We start from the raw sequence: 18,251 nt of genomic DNA on the forward strand, positions 1-18,251 counted from the left end.
TAAAACATTTATAACGATTCATTCATTAGTGTATATGTTTAGGCTACCGCAAAGCAATTGTAACGATTGTGTTAGTCTACCATGAAGTGATCATATTGCTGCTGCTTCGTTATCAATGCATAAATCGTTATACCTGTAAATATGGATTTTTTTTCACATTATCTTTTTTAATTTTTGATATCTACTATTAATAATATGTATAACATCTACAGTGTTTTGTATCATATAAGACAATATTAACGTAGGTACTGACAAACACATGATTCATGTTGTAAACAGATGACAAACTTACGGTATCAATAAATCCAGTACAATATGGTAAATGTTTTTTCACTTCCTTATGATTTTCTTAACATTTTGTTTTCTCTAGCTTACTTTTTTGTAAGGATATCATATATAATACATACAAACTATACAAAATATGTGTTGATTGCCTGTTTATGTTATCGATAAGGCTTCCGGTCAACAGTAGGCTATTAGTAATTAACTTTTTTGGGAGTCAAAAGTTATACGTGGATTTTTGAACAACACGGGGGGGGGCACCCCTAACCGCCATGATGTTCAAGGGTCAACTGTATATGTATAAGTTTAATAATGAGCTAAATGAACACATTGAATTGATGAAAAATTATTTATTGGAAATTATAACTGCAATTTAATTTAAATGCATATACAATATGAAAAACATAACATATTTTCTTGAATAGTTCAGGTGTGCGAGATTTCTTGTTTTTAAGTAAAGCATTGAAATTATTTCACATAATGGCAGCATTTTTATCACTTCATGATTGAAATGTGTGCAGGAAGTGTGCTGCATAGTGGAGCATGTATGGAGTGAAAAGAATCCTATACATTGCTATGAGAGAAATGAGATTTTTGGAACTTGAAACAGATATTTATGAAGTATTTCATATAGAAAGAAAACCGTTTAAAAGTTATCAATTGTTCTGTTACGACAATGACAACAGAACAACTGCTGGGGGAAGAAGCATCTTCTTCCCCCAGCAGTTGTTCTGTTCTCATTTCTCTCATAGCAATGTATAGGATTCTTTTCACTCTATACCTGCTCCACTATGCAGCACACACTTCCTGCATACATTTCAATCATGAAGTGATAAAAATGCTGCCACTATGTGAAATAGTTTCAGTGTTTACTTGAAAATAAGAAATCTCGCACACCTGAACTATCCAAGAAAATATGTTATGTTTTTCATATTGTATATGCATTTAAATTAAATTGCAGTTATCATTTTAATTATTATTTTTTTTAATGTTGGGCATATATACGAGAGGTTGGCTGGTCAACCTATAGTACTTTAGTACCATATACGGGTATCACTGTGATTATTTTGAATTAGTATGAAAAAACTATTTACTATGAAAAAACAAGCAGTCTTTCATGTATAAAGAAAAATAAAGTCCTGAACCTTAATGGAGATAAAAGGTAGGAAGAAAGTTAAGATAATTGACTGACGTTATGACTTTTAGAGAAAACTGGTAACCAGTATTGCTAAAGTTGCAAGTGTTTCATCGATTCTTTAAAAGAAAATGTAGTAGTGTTTGAAATAAGGATTTCGGATCCAGAAGTTTTATTTCCCTCTCTATGGAAATAAAACAAACGTCTCTAATGAATTCATTGGCAGCCATTCATTGACAGAATTAACATTGAATGAAATATTTTAAGAAAAAAAAGTGTACATTATGCAAAAAATAATATATTTTGAATGCATTTAGAATGAGGTCAAAAATTCACTCGCTACTTGTCTGTTTACTCGCTGATGAGTGGGCAAGTGGATTTCTGGAGTTTTGCTGGCCATCAAAGACTATTCTAACCAATTAAAGTGAAATGAGCATAAAAATAAAAATATTCTATCAGCTGTTGAAAAACAAAAACTAATTAAAATAATTATACCATCATTTGCAAACAATAGCACACAAAAAAGTATAATAAACAGATTTCCATAAACATTGCTAGCAAGATGTTGTTTATTATTTTAACGGTATAATAGAACACAGAAACTAAGTAAATAATTGATTTATTAACTTGATGCTGATATTTCGCTGGTATTATAACCAGCATCTTCAGAGCACAAAAACACTGTTTGTCACAATATGCGAGACTAAAACAACATGGTGTACATTAACAAAATTGTAGCAGCAACACAAAGACTAGAGTCCTGATTTTGGCGCCCTCTATCTGAAAAAAAAAAAAAAAAAACGCTATCATATATTGCTAGAGTCCTAGAAAAGTGCTAGTTTTTCCTTAATATGACTGTCTCCCAGATCTTCGGTAAGTTAATACAGCCATATTTGTTGAGATTTGGAGTGTGTTTTAGGGCTTCTGTTGCCTCTAAGAACAATCTCTCTGATTTATATGGGTTTCTGTGTAGTACTTTTGTGTTTTTCCAGTTGATCCTGTGTGCAGGGGTATCCAGAGCATGGCTGCTAGACCCGACTTCCCATAATGATATTTCCGGACGTATCGTTTATGTTCGCTGATGCGGATATTCACAGTTCTTCCTGTTTGACCGTAGTAGGCTTGATTGCATGAGCAGGGTACTTAGTAGACTCCTGGATGTGATAGAGGAGGAATGCTGTCCTTGGGTGAGCAGATGAGGGTGGCTAATTTGCTACATGGTCTGAATGTAGTGCGTAGTTTATGTTTAATGAGAATTCTTGAGATCTTTTCGGATGTGCCTTTAATGTAAGGGATGGTGACTGTTTTGTTGTAGTTCTCTGTGGTGGATGGTGGGAGGTTCAGACCATGTAGCAAATTAGCCACCCTCATCCGCTCACCCAAGGACAGCATTCCTCCTTTATCACATCCAGGAGTCTACCAAGTACCCTGCTCATGCAATCAAGCCTACTACGGTCAAACAGGAAGAACTGTGAATATCTGCATCAGCGAACATAAACGATACGTCCGGAAATATCATTATGGGAAGTCGGGTCTAGCAGCCATGCTCTGGATACCCCTGCACACAGGATCAACTGGAAAAACACAAAAGTACTACACAGAAACCCATATAAATCAGAGAGATTGTTCTTAGAGGCAACAGAAGCCCTAAAACACACTCCAAATCTCAACAAATATGGCTGTATTAACTTACCGAAGATCTGGGAGACAGTCATATTAAGGAAAAACTAGCACTTTTCTAGGACTCTAGCAATATATGATAGCGTTTTTTTTTTTTTTTTTTTCAGATAGAGGGCGCCAAAATCAGGACTCTAGTCTTTGTGTTGCTGCTACAATTTTGTTAATGTACACCATGTTGTTTTAGTCTCACGTATTGTGACAAACAGTGTTTTTGTGCTCTGATGATGCTGGTTATAATACCAGCGAAATATCAGCATCAAGTTAATAAATCAATTATTTACTTAGTTTCTGTGTTCTATTATACCGTTAAAATAATAAACAACATGTTCGACGAACACATAAGTCTGTCCACACGATTGCTAGCAAGAATCACTAAAAAACAAATAAAATGAGCAATGCCTTCACTTCACAAAAAAAGTTAACCGCTATTCCAAACACAGTTTATTGTTGTTGTTTTGTAATGTGTTCTGTGGCATTTTTGCTCTCATTATCATCATTATTGGGGAAATGTTTCAGCATTTGGCTAGAGGGACCAGAACAAGGGGTCATGTCTGGAAGTTGAATAAAAGTGTGGTCAGTGGAGGTGTGAGGACTAGGTTTTTTTTGTTGGAGTGGTGAATGAATGGAATAGGTTGTCACAGTCAGTTGTGAGTGCTTTTTCTGTTAATCAGTTCAAGGAAAGGTATGATTGATTGGGTCTCCCACGATGAGTCTCCAGACTCCATGGAGGTGCCCATATAATAATAATTATTATAATTATTTGGTTTTTTTGAAGTTTGATATTGTTTCTTATATGCATCATGTGACTGCTGATTTTTCGGTTATCAGAAAGCAGTGTTATGTATGCTAATACTGCTCAATATTGTTTAGGAATCACCAGAGATAGAGAATAAAAGTAAACAGTGTTCTGTGTGTGCATGCGCACACACACGCATGATTAAATATTAGGAAAAGGACTGATATTAGTTGGAATTACTGCCAAAAACTAAAGCTGAGTTCACTGTCTGTTAAACACAGTCTGTTAAGTGTTTGTTTTTATGGCTGGTTTACCTATTGGGATGAAAGACTTTGGTTTCTAGGAAGAAGAAGAACCCTATTACCCCCATATAAGACCAGATAATCCACCTTCAATTTTAGGCAAAAGCAACAGATTTTTTGCTCCTCCCAAATTCAATTCCAAGTTAAAAATAATAAAGTTTATGCCTGTGCATAAATATGGCAGTGATTTCACAGGCATACCTATAAAGCTTTCTTTTAAAGAGTGGCAAAAAAAAAAAAAAAAACAATAATATAATAATTAAAAAAATTTTAAATTGACATGAAACACTACTCATGTAAATTTTATTGCTTACTATGTATAAATCATTTGTAAATAAGAAAACAGTGCACTAAAAAACTACCTATTGGTGCCAAAAACTTAAATACGACTTGCATAAATCAATTTTATCTTTATGAAAGCTTTTAATAAAACTACCTTGTATTTGTTCACTTAGTCAGAAAAACATGTTGTATTTTGTTCACCTAGTTAGAAAAACAAGTCATCACATATATTATTATTTATGTAAAAAAACATTCCATATGGTTAATAAAAGTTATTTACCAAATATCAGTCTTAATGAAATTATTGGTTTGAATTGTATTTCAGAATTTCAAGGCAAAAAACCATTAACATTATAAGTATTAAACAATATATAACAGTTTTCAACTTATTCTACAACAGACAGAATACTGAAAAAGGCACAGAACATTAATTATACAAGCGTCATATTAAAAAGGTGAGCCCCACCTTTCCTACAATCTTAAGGCATGCAGTATGATATTTTAAAAAAAAAAAAAAATCCTTTCTGTACTATCTGTTATTCCAAGGTGTTTGCTCTGAAGTAGCTTCCTTGCAACCTGATATAGCAAATCCAGTTCAATTAACCTTGGGTTTCTAGGAAGAAGAAGAACCCTATTACCTCTATATGAGACCAGCTAATCCACCTTCAATTTTAGGTAAAAGCAACAGACTGTTTCACTCCTCCCAAATTCAATTCAAAGTTAAAAAAATAATAATAATTATTTTTTAAAACTCTTCACTTTACAGAGAATCACAGAGGTTTACACCAAATAATAACATTTACAGAAATGTCTTGAATTTTGAAAATGCATGTATAAGCTACAATTTTTTTTTTAAAACTTACAATGCCATGAAATCTTTCTTTCATTGCCAATCTGAAAAACATTGTAAAATGCTAAAGATGGTAAGTAAAGGATAGCATTTGTGATTGTGAAATACTAGTGACGGTGGTAGATGGTGTTGGTGTAGATGATGCGGTTCGCTGTAGTTAATAGATTGAGTGGTGGAGACGGAGAGTTGTAGAGTAGATGCCCTCCCTCGATGAGTCTGGGACTCCCTGGAGATGTCAAAAAGTAATAATAAATAATAATAATAAAACAATGACAGTGTCGTTTTGGGTCAGAAATTTTGCACAAAGGAGTGAGCAGGGCACTGTCATGGCTGAAAAACTAACTCTAATGCACCACCTCTCAAGATGTTTCACCATACTGTTGGTCACACTTTTAAAATAGGAATGAATTCATAACACATAATTCCATGAATATAAAAAATAATCAGCATTATCAATAGAGACTGTGCTACATTTGACCTTGAAAAAAAAAATCTAATTTTTGGGTCGTATCAAGTTTTACTCAAATGTTTCTGTGAAGTTTTTTCACAATCAGCACTAGCACTTTATGTATAAGCATCGTTTTCTGAAGCCTGTCCTTTCTGCCTCCACTCTTTTACAGCCGAATTTACAAAGCACAACACACAACTGCATTCTACAAAGTTTTCTTCTCAGTAATGTAAGTCGCAACACTGAAATAGGCACAAAATGATCCAGAAGATTCTATATTAAACAGTGGTATCATGTGGTAGTCAGCTTAGTCAGGAGTTTTTGGTTTTGTTTTAATCACATCTCACAAATACCTGTAGACTACAATGAAACCAGAAGAATGTTATATAACCTGCAAACCAAAAATGGTTGAACAGAACTAGTATTTAAGTACCCAACACACAAACAAACTTTAAATTGCCAAATATTCATATTTCCCTTCATTACATCATTTTATGCCCTGCATCTTCAAAGAATGTACTGGATACTGTCATTAAGTTTCATAACTATTTTCTTTCAAACTGGTTTATTACCTGAAAGAAATCAAACATGTTTAGTGGTTACATTTCATCTTCCAAAGCACACCCAACAACAAATGCATCTGATTTTGAATTTCCTTGGTTTTTTTTCGCTAATGCAAAAACACTGTCTACTCAAAGTCAGCAGGGTAAATTGGGTACGAATTAGAGGGATAAGTAATATTATTAATCAAGAGCTGCAAAAAAATAAGATGTTGTGGAGTGTATATAAGGAAAAAGGTGACCAGCATAATAAGAAAGGAAAAATTGGATTATGAGAAGTTAGCTGAACAGGCAAAAGGAAAAATCCCAAAGATTTTTTTGGTTTAAGAAATCATTCCTCCATCCCTAAGATCAACATTTAGCATTGTTAATATGTTTGGGATTGGGTTTGAGGATATTTGCAAAAAGATAAGTAATATTTTCAAATTTGTGCTAATAATACTGAGTTATTTAGTGGTAAGTAAAATATGTATATTTCCTTCAACTACATATTCTTGGTATGGCACCTATGCACATCAGAACAATGACAGCCAAGACATCTTTGTCAGGCAAGCTAAATTTGCATGATTTTGTACAGTGTAAAATTTGTATGATGCACTCATCATGAAAGTAAAGATTTGTGAAAGGAGAGTGAAACTGGTGTGTAATAAATGTTTTGAGAGTGAATGCAAAGAGAGAGAGAGAGAACAAATTATATGATAGTAGAGTAGAGAGAGTACTGATAGTAGACTGGAAAATTTAAATAGTTGACCCTTGAACAACGCAGGGGGGTTAGGTAGTTAAGTTTTTGATTTCTCAAAAACTTAACTACTATTATAACCTACTGTTGACTGGAAGCCTTATCGATAACAGTCGATTACCACATTTTTTGAATGGTATGTATGTATTATATACTATATTCTTACAATAAAGTAAGCTAGAGAGAAGAAAATGTTATTAAAGAAAATCATAAGGAAGAGAAAATACATTTACAGTACTGTATTACCATAAAGCAATCAAAAAGATATGATTGCTTTATAGTAGACTAGTTCAATCGATATGACTGCTTCACAGTAGCTTAGTCTATACACTAATGAATGAATCGTTATTTTATGCAGCTATGATTTAATACTGCATCTTTACGTTTCTCTCGACTGCGAATGGCCATGAACGGCTATATAAGTGGTTGTGTTAAATTTTAACTTTTTATAATAGATTTGTTTATACTTTATGTAGTAAATGATAAAATAGACTAGTACTTACATATATTTTATGCATTCATAACATACCTAACATTTTCTTGATTTTTTCAATATTTCTAAGCTACGTGGTTCGTCTGCGAGTTTTTACAAATTGTTGAAATCTCTAAAAAATTCCAATATATTTATTAAAAAAACATATAAGTGGAACTGTGTAGTTCAAACCCATGTTCTTCAAGGGTCAACTGTAACTGGTGACCTAGTGGTGTGCCACAGGGCTTTGTGCTTGAACCACTGCTGTTTAATCTGCACATAAACAACATGGGAAATAATTTGAAGGAAGATATTCAGTTGTTTGCTGATGATGCAAAGTTGGGTAGGATAATAGTTAATCAAGGTGATGTAGAGAACTTGCATGATTTAAATAGACTGACAGTATGTGCAAATCCCCACATTTCCACATCCTACTATCCTACTTAGGGGATTTTAAGCCATCACACCCTGTGGAATTATAATAATGATGATGGAAATGGTGAAGCATTAACAAACTGGGCTGAGCAAAACAGTTTGAGCTTAATATTTGATGCAAAGGATAAAGGAACTTTTGAGTCAGCAGCAAGGAATAGGGAATGTAACCCAGACCTCTGCTTTGTTACCCAAAATTGCAAAATCAACTGCTAAATACAACAAACTAGTCCTTGAAGATTTCCCACATAGCCAACATTGCCCAGTATTGGTAGAAGTAGGATACAAATACCAATAATACAATCCATTCCACAAACAAGATGGAATTTTAGGAAAGCAAAATGGCAGGATTTTTCACTAGAACTGGATACCACCTGTGTATGAGCAGTCATATCAACAGCAAAGAAGTATATTCCAAGGGGTTTCTGAAAGGAATATATACATACCTGGCTGGAATAAAGACTGTGAAGAGTATACCAAGCCTAATGAGAATCTGGCCACTGTGACATAGCTGAAGAATTACTCCAAAAGCCTATTAAAGAAGTTAGATGGAAGCAACCCAATCACCCATAAAGATCCTTTGGTGACTCCAGATTAAATTGCATGTTGAATAATCTCACTGTCTAGAGCTCCTTGAGATCATCAACACACACGGGAGATAAAAGAGATCACTCAGAAACTTATGACAAAGTGCAGCTGATAGTTCACAATTTTCAAGAGAATTTACTTCAGACGAAATAACTGTGACCTTAAAGGAGGTTAAAAACTGCAAAGCACTAGGCGTTGATAGTATTCATCCTGAATTTTTGGTTAACTATGGAAAAAATGCTCGTCAATGGTTAACAAGATCCTTTTCTCATATTTTAAGGATAAGAAACCTTCCAAGAGCCTTTAAGAGAACCAAAATAATAGACAGATAAAACCCAACAAGCCTCAAGATCAAGCAGAGAGCTATCACCCAATTGTGATCCTCAGTTGCTATTATAAGCTCCTCAAAAGAGTCCTCCTTAACAGAACTGGACCAAAAATATCTGAAGTTATCCCTATTGAGCAAGTAGGCTTCAGGACTCAGCGTAGTTGTACGGATCAAGTACTAAGCCTTACTACCCATATCAAGGCAGGCTTTCAGAGATGTTTGAAACCTTCTGTTGTGTTTGTTGACCTTACTGCTATGTACGATAGTCTGGAAAGAGAGGTTGTTATACCAGTCATACTATGCCAATCAATCATACGACTTATTGGTAACATGCTTTCTGACAGATTCTTTCATGTGATACTGGAAACAAAATAAGCAAACAGAGAAAGCTGAACAATGGTCTCCTGCAGGGGTCAGCATTAGCATCATCTTATTCAACCTATATACATCTGATCTACCAACAACTAGGTCAAGAAAATTTGCTTATGCTGATGTATATAGTCCTCGCCATCCAACGTAAGAACATCGAAGTAACTGAAGATATTCTCACAAATGGCCTTAGAATTATTGGTACATACTTTTATAAATGAAAACTAACACCAAACCTCAATAAGACTGAGGTCAGCTCTTTCCACCTAAAACACCAAATTGGAAATTTCAGGTCAACTTAACAACACAACACTGCAACACCCTGGGTGTTTACCTTGGATAGAAAACTATTGTTCAAAAGACATCTGGAGAATATTTCATTAAAGATCAGAATCTGTAATATCATACAAAAACTGTGTGGCTCTACATGGGGGGTTGTTCTGCTACTACTACACTGCGATACTCCATGTTAGGCATAGTCTATTCTGCAGCAGAGTATCATTCACCAGCATGGCTAAACAGTTCTCATATCAAGAAAATTGACACACAAATAAATGCAGCAATGAGAACAACAGGCTGTGTTAAATTAACTCCCCTCTACTGGCTTCCAACTCTGAGCAACATTGCACTACCGAACTTGCACAGAAGAGATGCTCTCATAAAAGAGTATAGAAAACAAATAGAAACCCCCTGTTATCAAGATAACCTCCCACATCTAAATATAAATTGCCTAAAATCCTGATGGCTTCCACTAATACTAGCTGAAGAACTTATAAATATCAATTTATAAGAAGATCATCTATGCCCCAGTGTGACTTTGGGACCACAAACCAAACCATCTGGCAGATTGTGGAAGACTGCAGCATAAGAGCTGCAATACCCTGATAACCTGAGAGACTTTCTTGAGGCAAATCATTCAGCTTTTGAATGGCTAACTGAACTAGATTTAAAATTTTAGTGACTTTTTCTTTATCTGAATTTTATATTTTTACTAGTTATTTGTATATATAACACTACCTGTCTCATTTATCAGTCTGTGTTCACTGGGCATCTACAGATGCCATATGGTCACTCCAATGCTCGATGATGTTCCACACAATGCCTTGCCATGTAGTCCTGTTGTTTGCCCTTCTGGCAGCCTCAACTTTCTGAAGATCAGTCACTCCACACATGCCATCCATCAATCTCATTGATGGTCTACCCCTGCCTCTTTTCCAGGAACTAGCTTCTATTACTGTTCTGAGAAGTCCTCCTTCCATCCTTTCTATGTGTCCAAAATATTTTAACTTTCTTCTGTCAATATCCTTAAGGAGCCTTAAAGTTCTACCAATCTTTTCTAACACCCAATCATTTGTACACCTTTCAGTGTATGATATCCTCAACAGCCTTCTGTAACACCACATCTCAAAAGCAGATATCCATTTCTTATCTGACTTCTTTAGATTCCAAGTCTCGCATCCATAAGTTGCTGTTGGAAAAACAACTGCATCCAAAATCCTCAACTTTGTTCCCATGGAGATAGATCCATCCTTCCAGATTTTAGACAGGTCACTGACTGTTGTTTTAGCCATTCCTAACCTTTTTCTGACATCTTCTGAACAGCAATTCTTCACATTAATAATGGATCCCAGGTACTCAAACTTGCTGACTTCCTCAATTCTTTCTCCATTAAGATACATTTGTTTCTCAAGAGCTTCTCTGTTTGTTTTTCCTTTGAGAACCATGATCTTTGTCTTGCTAGAATTGAGTTGAAGTCCTCTGTTATTACTGATCTTGTTAACTTTGTCAAGAATTAGTCCTAGTTCTTCCATGTCATTACAAAGGAGTACTGTATCATCAGCATACCTCAGATTACTGATCAATCTACCTCCTATCGTAATTCCTGTCCTGAGCTCATCCAATGCTTCACGCATGATGTCCTCTGCATATATACTAAACAAGTGAGGAGAAAGTAAACATCCTTGTCTAACTCCTTTTCCAACTTGAAGCCAGTCAGTCAATCCAACATTTATCATGCCTACACAAATATGTACCATATATATTGATCTCATGTATCTTTTTTTAAATTATGTCATACATTAAATAAATAAATATGGCAAAACAAATGGATGTCAATTTAATGTGGAAAAGTGTAAAGTCATGCATTTTGGAATACAAAGGTTATAAGTTTTGTACCACATCGAGAGAACTGTATCACAGGAAATTGATGAAGTCTGGAATTTGGGGAGTAGCAGTAGATATAGAGTTGAAGTTTAAAAGGCATATTGCTCAAGTAGCCAGAGTAGCTCATAGGATTACTTGATTATCATTCTTCTTTATAAAGCTTTCATACGACCATATCTGGATTACTGTGCTCAGATTTGGTCACCTGGTTTTCTTGGGGATGAAGAAGTGGTGGAGAGGATCCAGAGGCGAGTGAAGTAGCCTGTGGAATGCTTTCTATGAAGATAGACTGAGGATTTGTGGATTGCAAAAGTTGGCTGATAGGCAAAAAATAAAAAAAAAGAAAGAAAAAAGGCAGGATATGACAGAAACATTTAAGTTACTTAAAGGTTTTTATAGGATTGATGTAGGGAAAATATTTCAACACTTGGCTAGAGGGATCAGAACAAATGGTCATCCCTGGAATTGGGTAAGAGTGTGGTTAGCAAGGGCATGAGTTCTAGATTTTTCACTTGGAGAGGGGTCAATGAATGGAATGGATTGCCTGAGTCAGTTGTGAGTGCTTTGTCTGTCAATGGCTTCAAGGAAGGAGGGGAGGTACAATAGACATTTTGTTGATAATTTGAGTCTCAGTTTAGTGCTGAGGAGTGTAAACACCACTTCCTCTGAGCACACCATATAATTTTAAAAAATCTCAACAATGTATATGATATAATGCCAATGGAAAACTGTTATAAATAGATTTCTATTTGTACCATATCATATGCCTTTTCAAGATCTAGAAAATTTAAACAGAGATGCTAAATATATTCTAACCAATTTTCATCATCTACCTTATCTTGTCTCCAACCTCTATTTGGTCTGAAGATTGTTGAAAAAAATTTTGAAAACAATCCTCAAGCTCATCTTGAATGATCTTTCTTGGTTTCTTTTCAAGTTTGTGCTCACATAAATATTGACTGGAACATTAAAACAGATAAACTGTTCTATAATAATCACATTTCATTTTATTCTCTCACTGTATCAGTCTACTAAAAGATTGACATAGTGAGATTTAAAATCCTATCACCTAGATTTAATCTTCTGATTTATTCAAGTATAGTCCATGCAAAAATTTTTCAAGTATGCTCACCTAAATTTTGCCTGGAAGATTAAAACAAGTAAATTGCTCTAGAATAACCATATTTCATTTTACTATCCTAAAAGACTGACATAGTAAGGTATCTAATCCTATCACTTGGATTTAATCTTCATATCAAGCTTCTGATTTATTCAAGTGTAGTCAATGTGAAACTTTTATACCTCCATATTTAAGTAATGCATTACATGATTACAGATAATCCATTTTCTAGCTTCCTTTCCACATTTCAGATTTAAGGCCTTTTCTACATTCACTGAAATTTACTGCCGGTATTCTCTTGAGTATGTTGTTCTATTAATAGTTACCTCACAAATGAAGTAGGTTTACAAACAATTATTTAAAACAGCAAAATATTCCTTTCTTCAGTTTTTAAATCACTTCTGCCATCTTTTTTTTTTATGCTAATCTTTTCTTCATTTCTACATTTTTCTTTAGCTTTAAGAATATTTTGCACCACACATTTTCCTTTTGTCTATTCCCCTCTCATTTTTTATAGCTACTTTTACAAATTACACAGCTTTTCTAAATTTTTGTCTCTGTTCTCTAACATAACAGCATATGATGATATACTAGTCTGTCATTGTTTTAATTTCTTCTTTTCCTGAACAGCTTATTTAACTCATGTCTGTCATGAAGTTCTTGCTTTTTATCTCTCTGCAAATCCATTTCCTTGGGGGGGGAATCTAGCAATGTTTTCTGCAACTTTTGCCTGCAGGTCTCTAATGTTTAGGTTTGTTTTCAAATTCTTTCACTTTTACTCCAATAATATTTTAGTTTCAGAATCAGATATAAACAGTAATTATTTCTTGTTTGAAATATCCCCTGTCATTTCTTGTCTCCCAGAGCAAACATAGCCGGGTCTAACTAAGACTTTATGTGCTATTAGTACTTTTTATTTATTTATTTTTAATATGAAATCCAGAAAACTTTAGTTGAAACCTAAACCCTTATGGTGTTTGAAGCTAAGCTAAAAGAAAGTTGTATTCCAAATCTGTAGTTCTAGTGTGTGTATCATTTAGGAGTTTAATGGCCTTGGAAATGTCAGACAGATTCTAAATACACTGTATTACTACAGTACCGTAATTAGTCAAGCATTTATGTATAAGCCTTATTTATAATTCACTTTTCACTTTTACAGATTGAATTGAATTGAATTTCATATTGAAAAGAATAACATGTAAGAAAGTTTCAAAGCGAATAAAAGTTGAGCAGCTCTCAGATGTGAACTGTAGACTAAAATACAGAAATATTATTGAAAAGAAAATGAAAGAGTTTGAGAACAGGAATCAAACCTTGGAGATTCAGTGGCAAACTCTGAAGGAAACATTGATTGATTCTGCCAGAGAGGCATGTGGTGAGGTTGTGTGCAAGGATAAAAAAATCAGAACTCCCTGGTGGACACAGGAAGTTAAAGAGGCAGTGAAGGAAAAGAAGAAAGCATATCAAAAGTTCCTGGCAAATAAGTCAGCTTTTACTCTTACAGAATACAGAGACAAATGTAAGAAAGCTAAACAGTGTGTAAAAGTAGCTAAACAAAAGTCATGGGAGGACTTTAGCAAGAATATAGAAAATAAATATCAAGAAGGTGGCAAAATATTCTGGAGGTTGTTGAAGCTTAGGAATGGAGGAAAGAGTGCTGTAAAAGGAATTAGAGATGATAAAGGTGAAATGAAAACAGGAGAAAAAGATATCCTTGAAGTATGGAGTAATTACTTTGAAAAACTGCTAAATGAAACAAGCAGTGATGACAGCACAGTGATAAAAAACACTGACCAGGCATGCAGTCAGGAATACCTATCCATACTTGAAGTAGAAAAAGCCATCAAAGACTTGAAATGTGGAAAGGCAGCAGGAGTAGATGATATTCGACCAGAAATGCTGAAGTATGGTGGTATAAGGGTCTTACAGTGGCTGCACTGCATAGTTCAGAAAGCCTGGACAGAGGGACGAATTCCCGATGATTGGAGTAGAGCTCTCATAGTACCCATATATAAAAAGGGAAATAAAACTGAATGTGAGAATTACAGAGGTATTTCCCTACTGAGTGTTCCTGGCAAGATCTATGCAAGTATACTTGAGAAACGGTTGAGAAGAATTGTGGAAGAAAAGCTTGGTGAAGAACAAGCTGGATTCAGGCCAAATAGAGGCTGTCAGGATCAGATCTTCACTTTACGACAAATAGTCGAGAAAGCATGGGAATATAACAAAGATCTGTATTTAAGTTTTGTCGATTTGGAAAAGGCATATGACAAGGTGCCAAGAGGCTATTCAATACGCTGCAGTTATATGGTGTCAATGGGGCATTATATCAAGCAATACTTAGTCTTTATTTGAGTTGTGAGTCAGCAGTTAGAATTGAAGGAAGTACAGGAAGATGGTTTAATGTTAAATCTGGTGTGAGACAAGGATGTACATTATCCCCTCTGTTATTCATTATCTATATGGATCACATTATGAAGGAATGTGGTATTAAACCTGATATCAAAATTGGAGATGTTAATGTCAGCTCTTTGCTTTATGCGGATGATGTTATACTTCTAAATAAATCTGCTACAAGCCTGCAAGATTCTCTGACTAAATTGAATAGCTGTTGTAATAGATATGGTATGAAGGTCAGCAATAAAAAGACAAAGACAATGAAAATAGGCAGAATCATTGAAAATGTCAACTGTGTTGTGAATGGAGAACCTGTGGAACAAGTAAAACATTTCAGCTACTTAGGCACAATTTTTACTGAAGATGGTAAACTAAATATAGAAATAGACAACAGAATCAGCAAAGCTGGTATCGTGGGAAGTCAATTGAATAAATTCATATGGAATAAGAAAGAAATTAGTCAGAACACTAAATTAGCTGTATACAAGACTGTGTTCAAACCAATTTTAACTTATGGATCTGAGAGCTGGGTCAGAAGTAAAACACTTGACCAAAGACTAGAGACTGCAGATATGAGAGTTCTGAGAAAGATTAGAGGCATGGCATCAAAGGCAATATCATATTAAAAATGAGGATATTAGGAAAGAACTTGACATTGTCAGCATCCAGGAATGCGTTAGCAGAGCTAATCTCAGATGGTATGGTCACTTAAATAGAATGGGAGAGGAAAGATTAGCAAAACAAGTGTTCTCTGCCAGGTTGGCAGGAAAACGAAATAGAGGAAGACCAAGATATAGGTGGATTGATACGGTACAAAGTGCCTTAGACGATAAAAATATAAGATCTGATAATGTTGGAGTCTTGACAAGTAACAGACTGATTTGGAGGAAAATTGTAGATAGGAAGTTAGTAATGATGTAATTTTTTCATATAGTACTGTCATATCCTGTACACCCCTTGAGGGTACATGGCAGGAATTTGATGATGATGATGATGACTTTTACAGATAATATATTAGTCTTCAAATTGGATCTTTTTGCATGTCTAAAAGGAAAAAAATGTTATAGGAAAAAACATTTCAGCTATTTAGGTACAATTTTTAGTGAATAACAAATTAAATATGGAGATATAGCAAAATTAGCAAAGCAGGACAGGGAGCCAAATGAATAAATTTATATGAAAAAAAAAAGCAATTAGTCAAAACCCTAAGATAGCTGTATATAAGACAGTGCTCAAAACTAATTTTAACTTATTGATCTGAGAAATGGGTTAGAAATAAAACACCTGATCGAGGACTGTAGATCACAGATGGCCTCAATGACAGAATCATATTAAAAAATAAGGATATTAGGAAGAAACTTGACACTGTCACAACTCAAGTGTGTGAGCAGAGCCTAACTAAGATGATATGGTCACTTAAACAGAATGGAACAGCAAAGGTTAGCAGAAATGTTTGTTGCCATGATGGCATATGAAGGACCCATAGGAGGCCCAAAACATAAGATCTGGTGTGTGCATGTCATCATCAAATTCCTAACATATACCCTCAGGGGTATACAGGATATTATTTCATATTGAAAATTATTTCATATTGAGATATTGAAAAGAATAACATGTAAGAACGTTGTAAGCGAAAAAAAGTTGAGCAGCTCTCAGATGTGAACTGTAGACTAAAATACACAAAGATTATTGAAGAAAAAAAATGAAAGGGTTTCAGAACAGGAACCAAACCTTGGAGATTCAGTGGCAAGCCTTGAAGAAAACCATGACTGATTCAGCCAGAGAGGCATATGGTGAGGTTGTCTGCAAGGAGAGAAAAATCAGAACTCCCTGGTGGACACAGGAAGTTAAAGAGGCAGTGAAGGAAAAGAAGAAAGCATATCAAAAGTTCCTGGCAAATAAGTCAGCTTTTACTCTTACAGAATACAGAGACAAATGTAAGAAAGCTAAACAGTGTGTAAAACTAGCTAAACAAAAGTCATGAGAGGACTTTGGCAAGAACGTAGATAATAAATATCAAGAAGGTGGTAAGATATTCTGGAGGTTATTGAAGCTTAGAAATGGAGGAAAGAGTGCTAAAAGGAATTAGAGATGATACAGGTGACATGAAAACGAGAGAAAAAGATATCCTTGAAGTATGGAGTAATTAGTTTGAAAAACTGCTAAATGAAACAAGCAGTGATGACAGCACAGTGGTAAAAAACACTGACCAAGCATGCAGTCAGGAATACATATCCATACTTGAAGTAGAAAAAGCCATCAAAGGCTTGAAATGTGGAAAGGCAGCAGGAGTAGATGATATTCGACCAGAAATGCTGAAGTATGGTGGTATAAGAGTCTTACAGTGGCTGCACTGCATAGTTCAGAAAGCCTGGACAGAGGGACAAATTCCCGATGATTGGAGTAGAGCTCTAATAGTATCCATATATAAAAAGAGAAATAAAACTGAATGTGAGAATTACAGAGGTATTTCCCTACTGAGTGTTCCTGGCAAGATCTATGCAAGCATACTTGAAAATCGGTTGAGAAGAATTGTGGGAGAAAAGCTTGGTGAAGAACAAGCTGGATTCAAGCCAATTAGAGGCTGTCAGGATCAGAGCTTCAATTTACGACAAATAGTGGAGAAATCATGGGAATATAACAAAGATCTGTATTTAAGTTTTGTCGATCTGGAAAAGGCATATGGCAGGATGCTAAGAGAGAAGCTATTCAATAGGCTACAGTTATATGGTGTGAATGGGGCATTATATCAAGCAATACTTAGTCTTTATTTGAGTTGTAAGTCAGCAGTTAGAATTGAAGGAAGTACAGGAAGATGGCTTAATGTTAAATCTGGTATGAGACAAGGATGTGCATTATCCCTTATGTTATTCATTATCTATATGGATCACATTATGAAGGAAGGTGGTATTAAACATGATATCAAAATTGGAGATGTTAATATCAGCTCCTTGTTTTATGCAGACGATGTTATACTTCTAAATAAATCCGCTACAAGTCTGCAAGATTCCCTGACTAATTGAATACCTGTTGTAATAGATATGGTATGAAGGTCAGCAATAAACAGACAAAGACAATGAAAATAGGCAGAATCACTGAAAATGTCAACTGCGTTGTGAAGAACCAGTGGAACAAGTAAAACATTTCAGCTACTCAGGCACGATTTTTAGTGAAGATGGTAAATTAAATATGGAAATAGACAACAGAATCAACAAAGCTAGTATGGTTGGAAGTCAATTGAATAAATTCATATGGAATAAGAGAGAAATTAGCCAGAGCACTAAATTAGCTGTATACAAGACAGTGTTCAAACCAGTTATAACTTAAGGATCTGAGAGCTGGGTCAGAAGTAAAACAGTTCACCAAAG

The 18,251-nt window shown here is 34.8% G+C and overlaps 1 protein-coding gene across 2 annotated transcripts in view; it reads right to left on the reverse strand.

The window, feature by feature from the left end:
• The window catches only part of LOC150100637 (ADP-ribosylation factor-like protein 15), a 98,863-nt gene that overhangs the window by 20,900 nt on the left and 59,712 nt on the right, over positions 1-18,251 (reverse strand). The window contains exon 5 of one of the 2 annotated variants that reach the window (XM_090401485.1): positions 4,572-4,618. The exons of the other annotated variant lie outside the window; for it this stretch is intronic. Coding sequence (XP_090257611.1) covers positions 4,583-4,618 — 36 coding nt within the window. The 3' untranslated portion in view covers positions 4,572-4,582. The remainder of the gene's footprint in view (positions 1-4,571; positions 4,619-18,251) is intronic. 2 annotated transcript variants of the gene reach the window in all.

Source organism: Typopeltis vanoorti, chromosome 12 (assembly GCF_054136105.1).
Source record: "Typopeltis vanoorti isolate ZY-2024b chromosome 12, IOZ_Tvanoo_1.0, whole genome shotgun sequence".
NCBI lineage: Eukaryota > Metazoa > Arthropoda > Arachnida > Uropygi > Thelyphonidae > Typopeltis > Typopeltis vanoorti.